We start from the raw sequence: 21374 nt of genomic DNA, 5'->3' as shown, positions 1-21374 counted from the left end.
TAAAAGAAGGAAGGGGGAGAGGGATTAAAACTAAACTGACCTCAGTTCACCTACTAGGTACTTGGTTTTTAATCTTTCTAATATTCATATATAAAATAGGAGATATTTATAAATATCTTGAATTATAAAGTTTAAAATAATTATATATAAAAAAGAAAAGAATATATAGTAGATACTTTATAGCTGTACTTAACTTTTATCCTGCAAAAATACCTTTGAAGTTACTTTCTTAAGAAAGTCTTCCCTGACTCCTAGGCTGTTAAGGGCGTCTATTTTTATTTTTTTTTCCATTGAAATGTAGTTGATTTTACAATGTTATGTTAGTTTCAGGTGTACAGTGATGTAATTATTTATATATATATATATACATATATACATATATATATATATATATGTTTCAGATTCTTTTCCCTTATCAGTATTACAAAATACTGAGTCTAGTTCTAAGGGCCCCTTTTTTGGATTCATGTGCTTCCTCTTGTCACTCATAGTGGCACTTACCATGTTGTACTCTCATTGGGGTTTATGTATCGTTCTCTCCTGTTAGCATGTGAATATTTACTAGACAGAGAAAGTCTAGTAAATCTTGGTGTTTGCGGTTATTAAGCCCTATTTAATTTCTAAGTATACATTGCTAAATACAACAGATGAAGTTGCTCCTTTGTGAAGCTTACTGTTTAGTGAGAGTGATGTATAATAAGTAAGCAAATATAATTAAAATTCATGTTAGATGTTGTTAAAAAAACCCAGAATTCCACTTGTTGAAATTAGCTTTAGGGTACTTATGCTGCTAAGTTGCTTCAGTCGTGTCCGACTCTGTGCGACCCCATAGACGGCAGCCCACCAGGCTCCGCTGTCCCTGGGATTCTGGGATTCTCCAGGCAAGAACACTGGAATGGGCTGCCATTTCCTTCTCCAGTGCATGAAAGTGAAAAGTGAAAGTGAAGTCGCTCAGTCATGTCCAACTCTTCGAGACCCCATGGACTGCAGCCCACCAGGTTCCTCTGCCCATGGGATTTTCCAGGCAAGAGTACTGGAGTGGGTTGCTTATGAGACATGAGGGTACTTATGAGACATGCAGGCAAAATATTTAAAAGAGTGGTCCCCAACTCTTGGGCCCAAGTTAGTAACTGTGCCACACAGCAGGAGGCAAGTGAGTGAGACTTTGTCTGCCCCTCCCCATCACTTACATTGCCTGAATCATTGCTTGCATTAGCATCTGAACTGAACCTCCCCATTCCCCGCCCTGCACTCCCACCCTGTCTGTGGAAAAATAGTCTTCTGTGAAACCCGTCCCTGGCACCAAAAAGGTTGGACACTGCTGATCTAACAGATAGTTATTGGTCTGAAAAAGCTTTGGGACTAAAGATAAAAACTAGGGTATCATCAACATATAGATAATATGTTAAGTCGTGGGAATGGATGAACATCTAGGACAGAGTGTAGTGTGAGGAAAGGACCTTCCTAGCCTGGGACATGTGGAGGATAGCTAGTGAAGGAAGAGTCTACAAAGGAGATAGGAATAGACAGGAAGATAGAGGGAAAGTTAGGTGAATGTGCTTTCCCAGAAGCCAAAAAAGTAGAGCATTTGAAAGAGAAGGGAGCCAGTTATATTGAACACTGCTGGGAGGTTGAGTAAGATGAGGACAGAGTAGTGACCATTTGATTGGCAACGTGGAGATGATTGACAAGGAAGCTTGACAAGACTGCTTTTGGCCAAATAGTAGGGTGTTAGCTGGCAAACAGAAGGGGAGGAAGTGGAGGTAGTATAAGTAGACAGTTCTTTTGACAAGCTTTGTTATGAAGGGGAACAGAAATAAATAGTGTTTGGAGGAGTATGTGAGTGTCAAGGGATGTGTGTGTGTGTGTGTGTGTGTGTGTGTGTCTTTGAATAGGAGATGCATAGCATGTTTATATTCACCCAGGATTCACCCATTCAGGCCAAAAATTTAGAGATCTTCTTGGTTTTTCCTTTTTTTCTCACATTGTATGTTTAGTCTATAAATAAGTCATTTGTCTCTACCTTCAAAATGCTCTCTACCTGCTGCGATCTGTTTAAGCCACCCTCAGTTCTCATGTGAATTATTGTGATAACTTCTTAATTGTCTCTCTGCTTTTCCTCTGCAGACAGTACTCTGCAGCCACAGTGGTTTATTCAAAACATAAATTAGTTCTTGAGTGTCTTTTCACACGTGCTACAAAATCCAAATTTATTCTGGCCTGTAAGGTCCAGCATATTCTGCCCTCTGGCTACATCTCTACTCTTAAAACTCTTAACCACATTTCTCCTTGTTCACTCAACAATACACTCAACAATGTATTGCTGGCCTATTCTGTATGCCCCAAATATTCTTATCTAGGACATTTGTGCTTACTGCTCCCTTTGCTTAAAATGCTTCCATATATTACTGTGATTTGCTGTTGCATTTCATCCATGTCCTAAGTGTCTTTTCCTCAGAGAAGCCTGTCCTGATCATTATCGTATGTACCACCCCCCATCCCTGTCCATTTATATTCACATGAACTGCTGTTTAATTTTCATTATGGACTTGACATTGTGTATTTATTTATTTATGTCTTCGCTTCTCTTATTAATCAATCCATAAAGTCCATGAACACAGTGACTTTGTTCTATGCAGCTAGATTAGAATTGGTACAGTATAGATGCTAAATGAGTATTAATACTTGCTGAACGACTGAATATGTGTGTGTGTGTGAGAGAGAGAGAGAGAGGGAGAAGTTAATGTAGCTGCTGAAGGAGAAGAACATTCCAGGTGAGATGGAGTACAAGTGCGGGAGTAGAGGGAGAAGAGAGAAGGAGAGGATAACTTCTGATAAGAGAAGAGACACCTCCTTCATTGTACGGTACAGTGGGTGGTATGGGTGCAGGGAAACATACAGATTTAGGAGTAAGAAGATAGAGTTCTCCTGAGAAGATTTCTGTTTTCTCATTGAAAGTTGGATCACTGCCTGAGGGAAGGGGTGGATGAGAATCCCAGTTGATGATTTGAGGCAAGGTAATCTTTTAAGTTGGAAGAGCATCATAATTTTCAAGCTAAAGCAGTCAACCAAGTAATGTTCTCTAGGATACTCAGCTCTTTTAGTATAGAGGCAGTTTGGAGAGAGTTAAGCTCAACTATCTTGAGGCTGGGATTTTGCCACTTGAATTTTGGAAAGGAAGAGGAGGCAAGGGGGTAGATTGTTCTTGTTTTTGATCAGGGTAGTGTAGTATATACATGTGCAGAGAAATTCTATTATAAGCCATCTTATTATCCTACAGATTTTACTGAGAGTCAGTTGTCCAGTGTCCACAGTTAATGTCTTAAGTCTCATTTTACTGATCTTTACCCTGGCATTAACGGGGTAATGTGACTGTTGATACTATGCACTTTCGGCACATTGTAGTGTATTTATTAGATGATAAATTCTAATTCTCCTTACTTTTTTCTTTTTTATTGTAGTAAATGCACATAATATAAAGTTTACCATCTTAATAATTTTGAAGTGTACCATTCAGTGGTGTTAAAATACATTATTGTACAACCATCACCACCATGGAACTTTCCCGGTAGCTCAGCCAGTAAAGAATCCTCCTGCAACACAGGAGACCCAGGTTTGATTCCTGGGTCAGGAAGATCCCCTGGAGAAGGGATAGACTACCCATTCCAGTATCCTTGGGCTTCCCTGGTAGCTCAGACTGTAAAGAATCCGCCTGCAATGCAGGAGACCTGGGTTTGATCCCTGGGTTGGAAAGGTTCCCTGAAGGGGAGGGCATGGCGACCCACTGCAGTATCCTTGCCTGGAGAATCCCATGGACTGAGAAATCCTGGTGGGCTACGGTCCGTGAGGTTGCAAAGAGACACGGCTGAGCGACTAAGCACAGCACAGCATCACTACCCTCTATCCCCATAACTCTTTTTATCTTGTAAGACTGAAACTCTTTACCTGTTAAACAACAACTTCTCATTCTTCCCTTCCCCCAGCCCCTAGTCAACACCATTATACTTTCTGTCTTTATAATTGTGAGTACTCTAAGTACCTCATGTAAATGGAATTATACAATATTTGTCTTTTTGTGATTGACTTATTTTACTGAGCATAAAATCCTCGAGGTTCATCAGTGTTGTAGCATGTTGTAGAATTTCCTTCATTTTCTGAATAATATTCCATTCCATACCACTTTTTGCTTATCCATTATCTGTCAATGAACACTTGAGTTGCTTCCACATTTTAACTATTGTGAATAATTCTCTTATGAACATGAGTGTACAGATAGCTCTTCCAAACTCAATTTTCAATATTTTTGGATATATACCTGAGAATTAGAATTGCTGAATCATATGGTAATTCAATAATATTTTAATTTTTTAAGGAACCATTTGCTCTACTATTTTCCATGGTGGCTATACTATCTTATATTTCTTCCAGCAATGCATAAAGGTTCCAGTTTTTCCACATCCTCATCAACACTTGTTATTTTCTGTCTTGTTTTGTTTTTTTGATAGTAGCCATCCTAATGGATGTAAGGTGGTATCTCATTGTGGTTTTGGCTTGCATTTCCCTAAATATTAGTGATATTGAGCACCTTTTTATGTGCTTATTGGCTATTCATATATCTTCTTTGGAGAAATGTCTGTCCAGATCCTTAGCTAGCCCATATTTGAATTGGGTTGTTCATGTTTTGTTTTTGAGTTTTAGAGAGTTGATGATCTTTGATGTTTAAGTGATTTATGTTTAGGGAAAAAAGGATGTGATGCCAGTAGGGACTAACTGATAGTAGATTGAAGTTCAAAATAAAGTCGAAGAATGCTTTTGGAAGTTCTTGAACAGGTGAGCTACATGAATAGGAGGTTTTGTTTGGATGATTCACTCTAGATGTCAGTCAGTGAACATTTTGGGAATAAAGTCTAGGGTGTGATCATGAGAATAATGGTTAACTTGGACTGTGTGCATGGTAAGTCGCTTCAGTTGTGTCTGACTCTTTGTGACCCTGTGGACTGTAGGCCTCCAGGCTCTCCTGTCCATGGGATTCTCTAAGCAAGGATACTAGAGTGGGTTGCCATCTTCTGCTCCAGGGGATCTTCTGACCCAGGGATTGAACCCACCTCTCTTCTGTCTCCTGCGTTGGAGATGCAGGTCAGGAATTTCCCAAGATGATAGAAGAGGATTATAAGACCTTTGGTGCTGATTTCTGCAAGTCATCTGCAGGGGTGATAGGAGTGAGAAAGATGAGTGGCATTATTGGTAGGGTGAGGGAGGGTGAAGGTATAGGTCAGCGTAAGTTAAATCTTTGACTCTGTCTCTTTGCTTTTTCCATTTTGCTTTACAGGTACAATTTTTTCCAAGTTTTCCAGGTACAGCCCTTTGTTCATTCTGTCTCAAGTTATAATTAGTGGAGAAAGTGTTTTTTTTTTTAATTAGTGGAGAAAGTATTTTTAAGAGAATCTGAATAACCAGGCTAGTCATGTCCTTTGCACTGTTTCATTGAGTGATCTTAGGTAAGTTGCATACCCCATGGGTTTCATAGTGGAATTATAAAATAAAAATTTTGAATTAGCTGACTTTATAAGATACTTCCAGCCCCTGTGTTTTTCTTCTCTAAACCAGGCTGCCTCAGTCAGTGAACCATTACTAGTTACCTAATTGGGCCAGGTCTGTGCTGTCTTGGGGACATAGACATTAATTGTATTTACTTTTGTTCCATGACTTGTTCATGGACTGGTGAGATTGATATCATGAAATATGGAACCTGCTGCACAGAATTATGTATAAAATGCTATTAAATTTGGGGCAAGGTAGAAATAGGAGGGCTGTGTGAAGGTTTTGTAGAGGAAGTGAGTCAAGCTGGGTGTTGAGGAATGAGTAGGAATTTTCTTGGCAGACAAGTTGGGACGTTTTAGGCAGAGAGAACAGTGTGGGCAAAAGCAAGAAATCAGATTGGGCTGGAATGAGAAGTTTAGAGATAAAAGACATGAAGCTGGTTAGATAATTGGAGATAACAGGTATTTATTGAATATCTATTTTGTGTCAGACAACCTGCTGGGGACTTTATATATGCTTTTATTTATTTATTTTTAATATATTCTTTTAAATTCTCATAATAACTCTGTGAAAAAGACAGTCGTATTTGTATTTTACCGAAGAGGAAACTGGGGGTCAGAAATTAAAGTAGTTTTTCTATGCCCAGAAACAGCCTCCATTTTTCCTCCCTGCTATCTCAGCACTTGCTTTCTTGTTGCTAAACCAGTGCAAGTGACTGGAGGTTGCATAGCGGGAATGTCTTTGACTTGTCAAAAGGACATCCCTCAGCAAATTCAAGACTGCAACATTCCAGGCTCCTGCCAAAGAAAACCTCCTGGCACGATTTAATGAAAGATCAGATTCTCATAACCAGGTGTCAAGGGCATGTACTCCCCAGTCTTGGGTGGAGTGCTGTCATGCAAGTCTCAGCAGCTCTAAGTTGTTGGAACTGAAAAATGTGATTAATATATGAGATAGGTTTTATTTCCTTTTTCCTTTCCCATGTTCATTTCAATAATGGCCTGAGGTATTATTAGAGGTTATGTGGTCCATTCCTTTGCCTCTTGAGTGAACAGTAAGAGATGGTGCAGCGGAAAGAGAGCTGATTCTGTGGTCACACAGATTTCATTTCCGGTCCCTGCCTCTGCTTCCCACTAGCTGTGTGACCCTGGGTGACTGGTGGCATCTCTGAGATTTTTCTTCTGACTTACTATTTTATCCCCAGCACCTAACACAGCCTGACAAAAAGTAGGAGATGAATAAATGTTTGCATGAATGAATGAGGAAAAGAATACCAGCCAAACAGATTTCCAAGTTTTCTTGTAAATGCCACTAATGTTAGTAGTTATTAAAATATCAGACCTAAGTGATATCTGAAACCCTATTTGTAAAGACGTTAGTCCAGGAGGTTCTATGGGGATACTCTTAAAGAATTTTGGCAACTTCGTTTAGGCATTTAGAGGCCTCTCCTAAACTCCAAGTCCCATTGTGTGAGCTCAAGGCACCACAGAGTCCTCAGTACAGACAAATAGCAGCTGGTCCCCTCCTCCAGGCTATACCTTCTTTCTCATTGTCATCTCTCAGCCTTTTCTTAATCAACCATGTCATCTTTTATTTTTAACACGGAGCTTCATTGTACAGATCTAGAACTGCTTAGAAGGGACCATTTTCTGACTATAGCTATATGCGTCCCAGAAAATAAAAGGCCCTCTCTGATTGCTGTGTCCTATTTTTTCACCTTCATGTTGCATTCTTCAACGCCATGCTCTCACACTTATGTTATTCCTATGGTCTGGAGTATATTTGCCATCATTGTTCTCTATCAAAATCATTCATTTATTTATTGTCTGTTTTCCTTGGTCAAGGTAATATTTCAGTGTCTGGGCCTATCCCAGACCAATTGAAATCAGAGTTCAAGCAGTGGTATCCACCCCTCCCTCCCTTTATTAGGAAAATCTGAAACATACAGCAAAGTTGAAAGAATTTTATAGTGAATGCATATATAATCACCATATAGATTCTTATATCATTAATATTTTCATGTTAACTTGCTTTATCACTTCCATTATATATTGACATGTATATTATATCACAACTCTATGGTCAACCATTAATGTATCTTATTTTTTAAAAATGCATTTCAAAGTAAATTGCGGGTATTAGCATACTTCCTCTCTTAAGTATGTCATCTGGTATTTTAAAAAGCTCCAAGTGAATTCCTATAGTCTAGAGTCAAAGACTACTATCTGACCCACTTATTCTTTAAGCCCCTCCTCTTTTATTTTTTTTGTTGCACTACATAGCATGCAAGATCTTAGTTCCCTGACCAGGGTTCTAACCTAGGCTCCCTGCAATAGAAGCACAGAGTCCTGACCACTGGACCACCAGGGAATTTCTCTAAGCCCCTACTCATTTATTTATCTCTATATCCCTGGTTTCTGGCATAGAACCTTATAAGTAAGTACACATTCAAAATTATTTATTTGAATTGTACTTGAATGAAGAAGCTACAGCTGCAGTAAAAGGTGTACATAACTTTCACTTGACTTATTTGAGGAACAAGAAATTATTTTGTCTTTTCTGTTGCTTACCTCATGGCAGACGTTTAATAAATACCAATCTCAAGTCCAGCCTAAATGTGTTTATATATTTCTATATTTGCCACTGGCTATATTTGACTGATCTAAATGTAAATCAGAAGTGGCATAATTCAGGTCAGTGAAGGTACAGAGGGGCTAGAATTACCTCAAGTATAGTTGGAAAATTCTTTGGCAACGTGTCTGAAGACTTGGGTTCCAGTCCTCACCTTTAAATTTCTGTGTAGTCTTAGGCAATTTCTCTGTGTTTTTTGGGCCTCTGTTTTCTTACCTGTTATGTAAGGGGATCAGATTAGATGACCTTTAAGATTTTTTTCTGGCTTTGATGTTATGGGTATCTTAAAATCTTTGATTATCTTGACTGTGTATTATACTAGGGGCTGTGGAATCCAGATGTGATAAAGTAGAAAGAAGTGGTTGTTGGTGAGCACATTCCTCTGAATCCCTGTCTGGTTTTATTTAGTATGTGTAGTATACTTGCACATAGTGGCTACTTGAAAAGTGTTTTCTTTTCCTTTTTTCTACTTCAGCACTCTATCTTCATGCTTTTTATAGCATGCTTGATTGAGCTTCCCAGGTGGTGCAGTGGTAAAGAATCTGCCTGCCAATGTAGGAGATGCAGGAGATGCAGGTTCGATCCCTGGGATGGGAAGATCCCCTGGAGTAGGAGATGACAACCCACTTCAGTATTCTTGCCTGGGAAATTCCATGGACAGCAGAACCTGGTGGACTACAGTTCCTGGGGTCATAAAGTCAGACACAACTGAGCATGCATGTTTTTATATGCTTTTTACAGAAAAACAGACATAAATACTTCCCCTCCTTGGTTGCCTCTTGACCCATATCTGTTGTGAGACTGCTCATGGGAAACAAAAATTTGCAGCTCATAGGTATAGAGGCTTCTATTAGAACTATAGCTAGTGAAAAGCAGAGCCAGGGCTTAAATTTCATCTGATTTTTTTTTTTTTTCCAAATTTCATCTGATTTTAACTCCAGTCATATTTTTACTCTTATCACCCTGCCAATGGCCCTTTTGAAACCTCACAGTGATCCTGCATTTATTATAGAGTCATTCAGTTGATTAATAGTTAATACTTCAGTATAATTAGTTGCTTATAAATTATTAGGCTCCCTGAGGCTCTGGAGCATTGGTAAACATGGTTGTTCTGTCTTTCTCTCTGTCTGTTTGTCATCTATCCGACTCTTTGCGACCCCATGGACTGTAGCCTCCCAGGCTTCTCCATCCATAGGATTTTCCAGGCAAGGGTACTGGAGTGGGTTGCTATTTCTTCTCTAGGGGATCTTCCCTACCCGGGAATTGAACCCGGGTTTCCTGCATTGCAGGCAGATGCTTTATCCTCTGAGCCACCAGGGAAGCCCTGTCTATGATAGATAAGTGATGCTATCTGAACTCTGATTCTTAATGTTGGCCTTGGGCTTCGCTTTATCTTGCAGCTTGTCAGAAGGCATTGGCTTGTCATCTTCCCAAATCTTTGACCTGCAGAGATTGCTAGAAGATTTACAGTATATTTGGTCATGATATTCAAGAATCAAGTGTCATTCTTTTTCCTCTCAGGATTGAAATTTTGTACTTGTTTTCCTATAAAGAAAGTTTACGATAGTGTAGGTTATGATTACTGTGCTTTTTCTGATGTTCTGATTATTAAAATGTTCTGATTATTGTGCTAGGTATAGATGAACAAAATGACCTGTGAGTGGATCGATGAAGTGTAAAGAGAGTAAAAACATGTGGAGAAGCCATAGGAAAGGACTGGTTGGAGGGCTTCAGAGAAACTGGAAAGTAGTATAGAAATACTAAGTCCAAGTAAGTTCAAAGGGAAGGTTCAAGAAAGCACAAACTTGTGTTCTGTGAGTATTGTTGAAAAGTACTGGCAATGTTTAGCATTGAGAAGATAGATTTTGGGGGAGTCTTGAGAGATGATTTCAGGTACCTAAATTTCTATCTGAGTAAGAGGCAGTTGGCCTTTCTGAGTTGCCCTGAGATAGGATTTAGGAGTAATAGGTGCAAGTAGTGTTTATTTGTTCATTTGTTGTTATTTTATTTGGTCACTTGTTTGTTCATTTGTTCACCAAATCTTTACTGATTACCTCTTCTGTGCCAGGACTGGTATTGGGGATTGTGAAATGACTGAAGTGTTCTTGAGTTTATAATCTTAAGTCTGCCAGGGCTGAGAATTGTAGGGAGAGGTAAATGTATAAACAGATAATTGCAATTCAGTGTGAGAAGATAAAAACTTAATATAAATGAAAACTTTCTAAATGAGATCACTGAAGATAGAATAGGCTGACTTGTGAGACTGTAGATTTCTTATCATTGGAGGTTTTCAAGTAATGGGCTAGATGACGTGGGCTGAAATGCTGTACAAAGGATCCAAAGGTTGTATTCCAACAATAGATTTTAGGTTTTAATAATTGAGAATATTTTGGAGAGTGGAGATCTACCACCAGGAATTTTCCAAACACAGTCGCTTCACTTCACTTCAGTCACTCAGTCATGTCCAACTCTTTGCGACCCCATGAACCGCAGCACACTAGGCCTCCCTATGCATCACCAACTCCTGGAGTCCACCCAAACCCATGTCCATTGAGTCGATGATGCCATCCAACCATCTCATCCTCTGTCGTCCCCTTCTCCTCCTGCCCTCAATCTTTCCCAGCATCAGGGTCTTTTCAAATGAGTGAGCTCTTCGCATCAGGTGGCCAAAATATTGGAGTTTCAGCTTCAGCAAACACAGTGGAAGAACTGAAAAATGAAGAGAAGCATTATCAGAAAGATTTAAGCCTTTCTTGGCATGTTCCTGGGCTGTGATCCTGAAAAGGCGTTATATTCAATGAAGCTTTTGGTTGAAGGACTTAAGAGGCAAAGAAGGGCCTGCTGAGGGTATCAGGTGGCTGCAGGGAGTGTAATTTTGGAACTGGCAGTCTGGAGTGGGAAGGTACACTTGAGAACTGAGCTGGTAGAAATTCTCTTTGGGGGAGCTGAGGGACTTGCGTTGGGGTTTGGGAGGGAAAATGAAGGCAGATCTGCAAAACAGAACTGGAAGAAATGGATAAAAAGTACACCACCCAGAGAGTTGCTCTAGATTAACAAGATTGTCCTTACTACTTGATTTCTTTTGTTCAAAAAGAGAAGTAAGGAGCAGTTGATTTGCCAGAGGTAGGTCAGGATGAATTATATAAATAGATGAAGTTTGAATTTGGCCTTAAAAGATGAGTAAAGTTTTCATCAGTCAGAAGAGAGAAATCATCGACAAGAAGCATTAGATGGTGGGAAGTGGGATGGGTGGGCAAGAGGAGGGTAAGAGACTACTTGACAAATTCAAGAGAACAGAGATTTCTGAAGTGTAATTTGACTGTAAGCTGTGTTCAGGTATGGTGGCTTAGTTTGTGAGGCAGTTCATTATCAGACTGTGGAGGACCTTAAAATTTCATCTGTACTGATCTCCTTAAGGCAAGATATATATCTCTGTCAAAATTTTGATTAAGAAAAATATTTATTGAATCCACGGTGAATCACATATTATACTAGACTCTTCTGGATTGCAAAGGTGACAAAATAGTGCCTGACCTTTGGATATCGTTCTGGATCCTGGTGAAGATAATTATAGCATAATAGTGAAAATAAATGTGATAACCTGGAAATATACCCATTGCCTTGGGAGTCTGAAGGAGGGGACCTTAACATCTTGAAGATGAGAACATTTAAAAAGGGCTTCTTAGATGAAATAGCAGTTGAAGGATGGGTGAATTTGAGGATAGGAAAGTTGGCATTCTAAGCAGAGGGAACAGCATGTGCAAAGGAATGAAAGTGTGAAAGCAGCAGTATATTTAAAGAAGTTAGAGAAGTTGGGTATAGCTAGAATGTAAGGGGAATTAGAGAGAGTGGTAGGGGTGGGGAATGAAGTTGATGGGTAGAACTGGTTAACTAATGGAAGGGCCTTCAAAAGCAAGCTAAGGAACTTCAGCTTTTATTTTGGAATGTTACTGAAGGGTTTTGAGTAGAGTGTGAGTGTTTTAAGGTCATTGATGACATGTGGAGAAAGGTTTGGGGAAAAAATGGATGCGAGGGATCATTTAGCTCTGCATTTATTAGAAAATGTTAAAAAGACTACTATAGATTTTGTCCAGTTGTTGTTCTTGTTCAGTCCCTAAGTTGTGTCTGATCTTTGCGACCCCATGGAGTGCAGCACACCAGGATTCCCTGTCCTTCACTGTCTCCTGAAGTTTGCTCAGGTTCATGTCCATTGAGTCGGTTATCTAACCATTTTGTCCTTTATTGCCCCCTTCTCCTCCTGCCCTTAATCTTTCCCAGCATCAGGGTCTTTTCCAGTGAGTTGGCTCTTCTCATCAGGTGGCCAGAGTATTAGAGATTCAGCTTCTGCATCAGTCCTTCTGATAAATATTCAGGGTTGATTTCCTTCAGGATTTACTGGTTTGATCTATTTGCAGTCCAAAGGACTCAAGAGTCTTCTCCAGTACTACAATTCATCAATTTTGTCCATAGCATTGAAGTAATTGACTTCTAAAGCAGTGGTATTCAATTCTGGCAGTCACTGGGATCACTAAGTTTTAAAATTATAAAATTTTGGCCTTAATTATGGCCAGCCATACTAAATCAGAATTTATGGGGGTCAAACAAATACATTTGTATTTCTGAAAAGTTCTTGGTGATTATTATGCTTTTTTTTTTTAAATAATTAGTAACTGTAGTTTCTAAAGCACTGTTGTATTTGACTCTAAGGAGCATACATTCTAAATGGTCATGGTTAGAGATATAATTTCCACTGTAGTATGGAAGAATAATGAAAAACTTTATTAACTCTGGATATATTTATATCTATTGTCAAGCCTACTTATTTAAGGTAATAACATCTATCTTCATTAAAACTATTGATTCCATGTGATGGGGATTTTTCCTGCTTTCTTTTAGATTTTATTCCTTCTATTTCTCAGAAGCATTAGAAATCGCCTGTAAATTCAGTGCTGTATAGGATAAGATGGTTATGCGTTGATCACCGTATATTTAGAACAAGGTCAAATTTTAGTGCAAGGAGATCCTGGAGAGATGATGATAAAGGTCACGGGTCAGCAAACTTTCCCTGTAAAGGACCATATAGCACATATTTTAGATTTGTGAACAACCTAAATATTTTAGGTCTGTTATAGCTACTCAGCTTTGCCATTGGAACATGAAAGAAGTCATAGAAAATAGGTAAATGAATGGATGTGACAGTGTTTCAGTAAAACCATTTACAAAGCCAGCAGTATTACTGACCTTTGATATAGTGATACAGTTCCTACCAGAGAAGGAATGATTTTTCTAAGGCAACGAAATTAAGGCTTGGCAGAGAACTCACTATGTGGAATTCTGTTCGTACTTTTATTTAATCTTCATGTGAATGTATAAATGGAAACCAAGTGATTAAGGAATTTCTCTAAAGCCTGTACGTAGCACATGGATTCATACTCAGTTTAGCTAGGCCAAATTTCTGCCTTTTAAACCACATCATTATGGTTTTTTGTACTTTGGAATGCCTTAGATAGGAGAATGAAGAGAAAAGCAAGAACCTTGTGAATTTTCAGCAGTGCTTAGGACTGAGTAGGTATTCTATCTTTGAGTATGGTGAACTAAATAAAATAGCAGCAGTCATGGAATGCAGTAGAAGGGCTTGAGATGCGTCCTGGAGAAAGGGTTGTAAAATTTGGATTTTTCTAAAATTTCCAAAATGTATTTCCTTTTGCTCAAAAATAAGAGGTTTGTTTTTCTTTCTGATTCCAGTAGCTGCTGCTGGTGGTGACGATGTCAAATAACGGCCTAGACATTCAAGACAAACCTCCAGCCCCTCCGATGAGAAACACCAGCACTATGATTGGAGCTGGCAGTAAAGACTCTGGAACCCTAAACCACGGTTCCAAACCTCTGCCACCAAACCCAGAGGAAAAGAAAAAAAAGGACCGATTTTACCGAGCCATCTTACCTGGAGATAAAAGTACAGTATTTCATTTCATTCTCATCATTTGTATACTTACATTTTTTTTTATAACCTGAATAAAATATTTGTTGCTTCTTTCACCTAATTTTCTTTTAATCCCCCTTTTTCTCATTAAATAGTTTCTTTGTCTTTTTTCCTGAAATGACTGAAGTCAAATAGAAAATAGACCCATTTTTATACTCTACTAATTATATCTGAGCAAAATTTGAGGGAAATAATTAATGCTGTTGCTAGATCTCAGTCAATCTGAATTTACTTACTTTTTAAGTTCATAACTGTCTATGACCTCACAAAGTATGAGGAATATTGAAATGTCTTCATTTGGAAATTTTTTCTCCCCAAACTAGTTTCATTTGGAAGGTCTTTTTTCCAGATTTTTTGATTGCCTCTTCTTTAGTCATATGTCCTAGACTTAAACCCAGATTTAGGTTAAATATCAGTAAGAAAGACAAGTAATAGCTGAGGTTAAAAAAAAAGTAGGCCTCAGCATGACTTCACTAAGAAGAAGTAATGCTAGGGAATTCCCTGATTCCCTGCAGTCCAGTGGTTAAGGCTTGACACTTTCAGTTAAGGTGATACTTTCACTGGAGGCCTGGGTTCAATTCCAGGTAGGGGAACTAAGTTCCCACAAACCATGTAGTCCAGCCAGGGCTCATTTCCTCTTTATGAACAAAGCTTTTAGAATAATCAGGACTTTAACAGTGTATCTAATGAAGTCACTGATAATCCTATGAATAAGATAGTGAAATAGAGGGTTAGTTTGTCCACAAGAATAAATGACTTTGGTTTGACCACCCAAATATGTAAGTGGCTGTTGAAATGAAGTAAAGTTCTCAGCCATGTTTGTAGGGCTTGTTTCTTACGCCACGTTTCTTATGGGATGCTGAAAAAATTGCCCTTTTGTCTACAAATAGTCATCATGAGCTTCTCACTTAGATAGCCCTGGTTCAAATCCTGGATTCATCACTTAATAGCTCTCTAACCTTAAGTATGTCAGTTAACTCCTTTGACTTTTAGTTTCCTGTGTCTAGGAAAAGTTGGGATTTAAAATTTTTGTGCTTCACTAAGAAAGTGAAAAGATAACGCACAGAGTTGGAGAAAAAATTCCCAAATCATATATCTGATAAGGAACTTATAAAAAATACATAAAGAGTTACCCATATGACCTAGAAATGAAAAATTATGTCAACACAAAAACTTATACATGGGTACTTGTAGCAGCATTATTAATAATAGCCAAAAAGCAGGGGCAGCTCAAATATTCATTGAGGATGAATGGGTAAATAAAATGTTATATATCTATACAAAGAAATAATATTTGGTAACAAAGAAATGAAGCCCTGATCCATACTACAAGGTGGGTGAACCTTGAAAACTGGTGAAAGAAACCAGTCCCAAAGGACCACATATTATATAATTCTGTTTATATGAATTATAGATAAAGAGTAAGAGTGTTGCCTAGGGTTGTAGGAGTTGGTGAATGGGACTAGGGAGTGATGGCTAAGAGGCGTGGAGTTTCTTTTTTTACTTTTTATTGGTGTATAGTTGCTTTACAATGTTGTGTTAGTTTCTCTTGTACACAAAATGAATCAGCTAAAGATACACATATATCTCCTCGTTTTTGGATTTCCTTGCCGTATAGGCCACCACAGAGCACTGAGTAGAGTTCTCTGTGCTATACAGTAGGTTCTCAGGGGTTTCCTTTTGGATCATGAGAATGTTTTAAAATTGATTGTGGGGATGGTTCTCCAGCTCTGTGAACATATTGAGCCATTGAATTTTACACTCAGAGTGAATTTTATCTCAGTAAAACTCTGTTTAAAAAAAAAAAGCAGTTGATGGAGGCATTTAAACATCATTGGGAACTGAGGAGATGACCTTATGTATTGAATGGGGAGGTAGAGATCTAGATATTGTTATAGTCTTGGTTCTCTCATAAATTGGCTACCTGGTTTGGGTCAGATATTGGCTGTGAACTTAAGTGCCTTCATCTAAAATGTTACAGATATAGGGACCACATTAGTGATACCAGTGGGGAGAAGGAAGAGGGAAGAGGGTTGTTATGGGATTATATGAAATCATGTGTGTGAAACCTTTGAAAATCATAAAGTGCTAGAGAATTTAAAGAATCTTTCATTCAATAAAAAGTAATTAAAAGATAAAAAATTGGTCAAACAAGTTGAAATACAGTCTCTTACAGTTTTGAAATTCTATAATTATGTAAATGAGATATAAATATGAAGTGGGATCAGGTTGTGTATTATGGGAAACAAAACTAGGCCATTGTGAAGTACTTTGATCAGCAATAAAGCTGTAGATGCAGAAGTTCTTCTAGAAATCCTTGTTGAGTAACCCTAGGCCAAATCTGGTCTGAAAATAAAACTCATAGCTCAAGATCAAAGCATAGAAGTTTTCTGTAAGTTCAAAGCATAGAGGTAGAAAGCATATAGTTATGAGAAGTTCTTGTGAAATGATCTAGTGGCCTCTTTTTTCACTCCCTAGTTTTCGATTTTCTATACATACCCTAAACACATAGGTTTTACTCCTTTGCTTTAATACTTTGCTGTGCTGTGCTTAGTCACTCAGTCGTGTTCACCTCTTTGTGACCCTTTGGACTGTAGCCCGCCAGGCTCCTCTGTCCATGGGGATTCTCCAGGCCAGAATACTGGAGTGGGTTGCCATGCCCTTCTCCAGGGGATCTTCCCAACCCAGGGCTCAAACCCAGGTCCCCTGCATTGCAGGCGGATTCTTTACCGTCTGAGCCACCGGGAAGCCCTATTAGATGGCTGTAATTAATGCATACATCAAAATGAAATAAATGAGTTTTTTTCCCTTTGTTTGGAAATGTTATTCAGCTTGATTTCATTCAACCAATAGGTATTTGTTGACCTGATGCTTTGTGCTTGACTTAGTCCTAGAGGGATACATAGCAGTGTTGGCAGTCTTTGAAGTAGTATGCCCTTCATAAATTATTTGAGAATTTATACCTGCTACACAGAGTAATGAGCTAGAATTGAATTTAGAGAACCTGAATTGAGTCCTACCTCTAACATTGATTAAATCTGTGATTTTTTTTTTTTTTTAGTCCTTTTACCTGTTTATTTTAATCCCTGTATCCTTAACTGTAAGGTGGGAATAATTATAATTTCCAGTCATCCCATATTATGAGTAGGCTATTGTCATTTCATGTAGTGGATATAAAAGCATTTTTTAAACTGTAAAACACTACAGAAATAGGAATTTTTTTTAAAGGGAAACCTCATTTCCTGTTTGATATGGTATCTTTAACAATTCGTTTTTCAGTTGGAGAGGCTAAAGCTTAGAGAAAAGTAAATTTATCAAGGTCTTACAGCTGGAAGGTGGCAGGAATGAGTGTGAAACTAAATCTTTGTAAAGTATCTACCACGTCACAGAATACTATCTGTTAATTGTTCCCAACCCAGATTACACATCTGACTCTTTCATGGTTCTTTTTTGAAATTGATGCTTGGGTCCTACCCATACTTTTGGAGCCAGAATTTCCATAGAGGAGCCTGGCAGGCTATAGTCCATAGGGTTGCAAAAAGTTGGACACAACTGAAGTGACTGAGCAGGCACACAGTCTTGGGGTCTAAGGGGATTTGGAGGAGAGAAAGAAGAGTTCTCTGTGGGCTGCATTAGTGGTTGAGACTTGAGCTGGCAATGGGTAGAATGTCTGTAGTCATCACCTAATGCTGACCTCCAACATGGCTTTAGTGTGTGCCTGGAGGGATGCATAAATGATTGTGAGAAGCTGTAATTGAGGGCCTGTGATAGGTGGCGCTGAGTTGCAGAATTCCATGTGGGAAAGTCTGGTTCCTGTGGTTAGGATCTGGAGCCTTTGGTTTATTCTAAGAAGTTCTTCAGCATTTAGTTTGGAATTTTTTTCTGGCTGCATTTTCACAACCAAAGTGGAATTCTCCAAGCTTGGGAAGAGTTTAGCTAAGTTAATTTTTTTTTTTTTTTTTTTGCTAAGTTAATTTTAAAACTGGACTACATCAGTGTTTATCTCTCCAAGTTTGGAGAGTTTTACTGCCTTGAGCTCCGATTAGCTCAGCTGAACCCATGAGAGGGGCTTCTTAAAAATAAATCTTAAAAAAAAAAAAGTCAATGATTTGTGCTGGAACTTGGATAGCTGTACTGCAACTTGGGATTTTGCAATGTCAGCCTTATTTCCCATGCTACCAGGAAGTCAAATGGAATTAGCCAAAGATAGGGCTAATATTAATATTAGGATGGATGGGGTTGTAGACTTCTTTTTCCACTTTATTTCTGTAAGTCTGTGATCTCTGGTTTCATGAAATCAGGTGATTCGTTCTTTCTCCTAAGTCACAATTTCTCTCTCTCAATGAGTGGGTGGGTAAATCCTACTCTGACACTTTCCTTTATTAATAATAATTCATGTTTGTAAAGCTCTTTAGCTTTTATAAAACACATGCGTTCTCTTCACCTTAGTTGATCCTTAAAATAATGATAGTAATAAATGTAGAAATAACAAATAGTACTAACACAATAGTAATAAGCATAACATTTGTTGTTATTTAGTCGCTCGGTTGTGTCTGACTCTGCAACCCCATGGATTACAGCACACTAGGCTCCTCTGTCCTCCACTGTCTGCCAGAGTTTGCTCAGATTCATGTGCATTGAGTTGGTGATGCTATCTAACATCTCATCCTCTGCTGCCCTCTTCTCCTTTTGCCTTCAATCTTTTCCATCATTGGGGTCTTTTCCAGTGAGTCAGCTCTTTGCATCAGGTGGCCAAAGTATTGGAGCTTCAGCTTCAGTATCAGTCCATTCAATGACTATATTCAGGGTTGATTTCCTTTAGGATTGATTGGTTTGATCTCCTTGCTGTCCAGGGGACTCTCAAGAGTCTTCTCCAGCACTACAATTTGAGACCATCAGTTCTTTGGCTCACTTATTATATTAGGAGTTTTGATGGTTGTGAAATATACCAGTTTTTCATGGAGATAAATACTTCACTTCGTAGACAGCAAACTGAGGTAACACAATTTAAATAACTTAACCAAGGTCTAGTTAGGAGTGGCTGATGTGAGATTGTAGCTCTTTTCTGTGATTCCAGGGATCTTTCTACTCTACAGCTGTGATACTTTTGTGCTCAGAGTCAAGGACTTGCCCAAGGTCATATGACAGATCGTTGCATGGAGTTTGGCATTTGAAATATTGTCTTGACTTCTGGACTGGCTCTTTAATTTTTCTAAGTCCTCCGACACCAATGTACTGTTGCAGGCTCCCGTCCTATAGATGTTCAGACTAATGCCTTTGGTAGAACTGATTTGGTTAGTTCTTTTAACTCATTTTAAAACAAATTTTCATTTAATGACATCCATTCATATTCACTTAGTCTGCAATATAGGGAAGGCACAGTGCATATAGAAGAAGCTATGTTGGAGTTCAGGCCCTTGAGGTTATTACCGTTGACCATCCCTGACTTTGTGACCTTTGGTGAGTTGCTCTACCTTTCTTCATCTCAATTATCTAACCTGTGAAAGGGAAAGTGAAATCGCTCAGTCGTGTCTGATTCTTTGTGACCGCAAGGACTGTAGCCTACCTGGCTCCTCTGTCTGTGGAGTTTTCCAGGCAAGAGTATTGGAGTGGGTTGCCATTTCCTTCTCCAGGGGATCTTCCTGACCCAGGGATCAAACCCGGGTCTCCCGCATTGCAGGTAGGCACTTTACCATCTGAGCCATGTGGAAAATCAACCTGTAGTATGGGTTCATAATAATATTTATCTCTTAGAGTTGTTGAGTGGATTATTATTATTTTTAAAATATTTATTTATTTGTCTGCATTGGATCTTAGTTGTGGCATATAGGATCTAGTTCCCTGACCAGGGAGAGGACCCGGGGCCTCTGCATTGGGAGCACAAAGTCTTAGCCACTGGACCACCGGGGAAGTCCCTGATTGGGTTATTAAAACTAAAGATGCAACCTGAAGCTTTATTAACAGTTGATAGTAATTTTGTGGCTATTATTGCTTGCTGTCATGGTTTTCTTTTGAAATCTGTGATTAACACCTAAAAGTTGTTTGAGATGTACAAAATAACAACTCTTAATGAGGTTCCTCCAAAAATGAATTGAAGAGTGGTCCTGGGAAAATACCTTTCTCTTCTTGTATGTAGGCTGTATTTCCAGTTGGTTTAGACAGGGCTATTGGAGGGGGCCACATTAAAAAATTTTGTGCACTAGGACTAAGCAGACCCAAGGAAAGCTTTCCCAAGAAGTTCTCAAGAGATCTCTGTAATGTCAGAAGCAGAACTCTAAACTCTGGACAGGGGTCTAGCTCTCTGGGACAAGTACTCAATATTTGAAGCTGGGGCCAAAATGATAAGCCTCTTGAAACTGCTAATCTCAGATATTCTTTATATGTTCAAGTGTTAAGTGATTTCATTTCCCAGGGACTCTTTTCTATAGACTATTCATCCTGTGAACCACTCTCTTTGTTTCCATTACCAAGGTTCCTTTTGACATTCTGTGCCTGTGATGGGTATATTATATGGCATATTAATAACATATCATAGAAATAATATATAAAAATATTAGATCTGGAAAACAAAAAATCTAGGTAAAACATAAAAATAATGTAAAAGTGTTCTTCCCTACAATCTTTTAACTGACTAGATCAGGAGAAATTTAGGAACAGAAAGCAATTCTAAAGCCTTGCAACATGTCCAGTGCATTCTAGCTATGAGTAAGACCGATGGACTTAAGTCATAAATGAATGCTTAATTTGGGCCATAGCAAGCCCTTCCCTTTCACAAAGCATCTGCTTCTGGAAGGAAAATTGCCAAGTGTAAAAATAGCCTAAACCCTAGCAGTTGGAATGTAGGCAAATGGTTCTCATTAAGATATTGAGGGAAGAACCTTTGGAATCAGACCTGGGTTCAAATTCATCTCTTACTAGCGGTATAAGCTTGAGCAAATTATTTAACTGCTTTTAAGTTTCCTCATCTGTAAAATGATAGTAGTAATAATATATCCCATAGGATTGTGACAATTAAGGAAAATATTCTAGTATCTTATATGTGGTTAGCTCTTATTTAATGTTATTTCTCCTCTTCATAACAGAGGAAGTTTTCTTGATGCAGCTTGAAATTGTTTAGAGGGGGTAAAGTAGTAGAAAAGGGCCTTGGCTCTAAAGCCACATTTTTAAAAATTTAAATTACTTCCATAACTGTAGACAAGTCCATATTTCAGTTTCATAG

General features: G+C 38.5%; 1 protein-coding gene and 2 non-coding genes across 10 annotated transcripts in view; 1 reads left to right on the top strand and 2 right to left on the bottom strand.

The window, feature by feature from the left end:
• The window catches only part of PAK1 (p21 (RAC1) activated kinase 1), a 165261-nt gene that overhangs the window by 68931 nt on the left and 74956 nt on the right, over window positions 1-21374 (top strand). For 5 of the 8 annotated variants that reach the window (XM_061168038.1, XM_061168045.1, XM_061168030.1 and 2 more), the window contains one exon: window positions 13918-14128. In XM_061168038.1, the coding sequence (XP_061024021.1) occupies window positions 13939-14128 (190 nt within the window). In that variant the 5' untranslated portion in view covers window positions 13918-13938. The remainder of the gene's footprint in view (window positions 1-13917; window positions 14129-21374) is intronic. The other 3 variants (XM_061168063.1, XM_061168056.1, XM_061168061.1) reach the window with 1 other exon arrangement.
• Window positions 7839-7911, bottom strand: TRNAR-UCU (transfer RNA arginine (anticodon UCU)). Its single transcript has one exon. It is a non-coding gene; the product is annotated as a tRNA-Arg (tRNA).
• Window positions 9421-9492, bottom strand: TRNAC-GCA (transfer RNA cysteine (anticodon GCA)). Its single transcript has one exon. It is a non-coding gene; the product is annotated as a tRNA-Cys (tRNA).

Source organism: Dama dama, chromosome 2 (genome assembly GCF_033118175.1).
Source record: "Dama dama isolate Ldn47 chromosome 2, ASM3311817v1, whole genome shotgun sequence".
In the NCBI taxonomy this organism is placed as follows: domain Eukaryota; kingdom Metazoa; phylum Chordata; class Mammalia; order Artiodactyla; family Cervidae; genus Dama; species Dama dama.
Note: the sequence above shows the minus strand (reverse complement) of the source record. Positions and strands in the feature narration are given on the sequence as shown.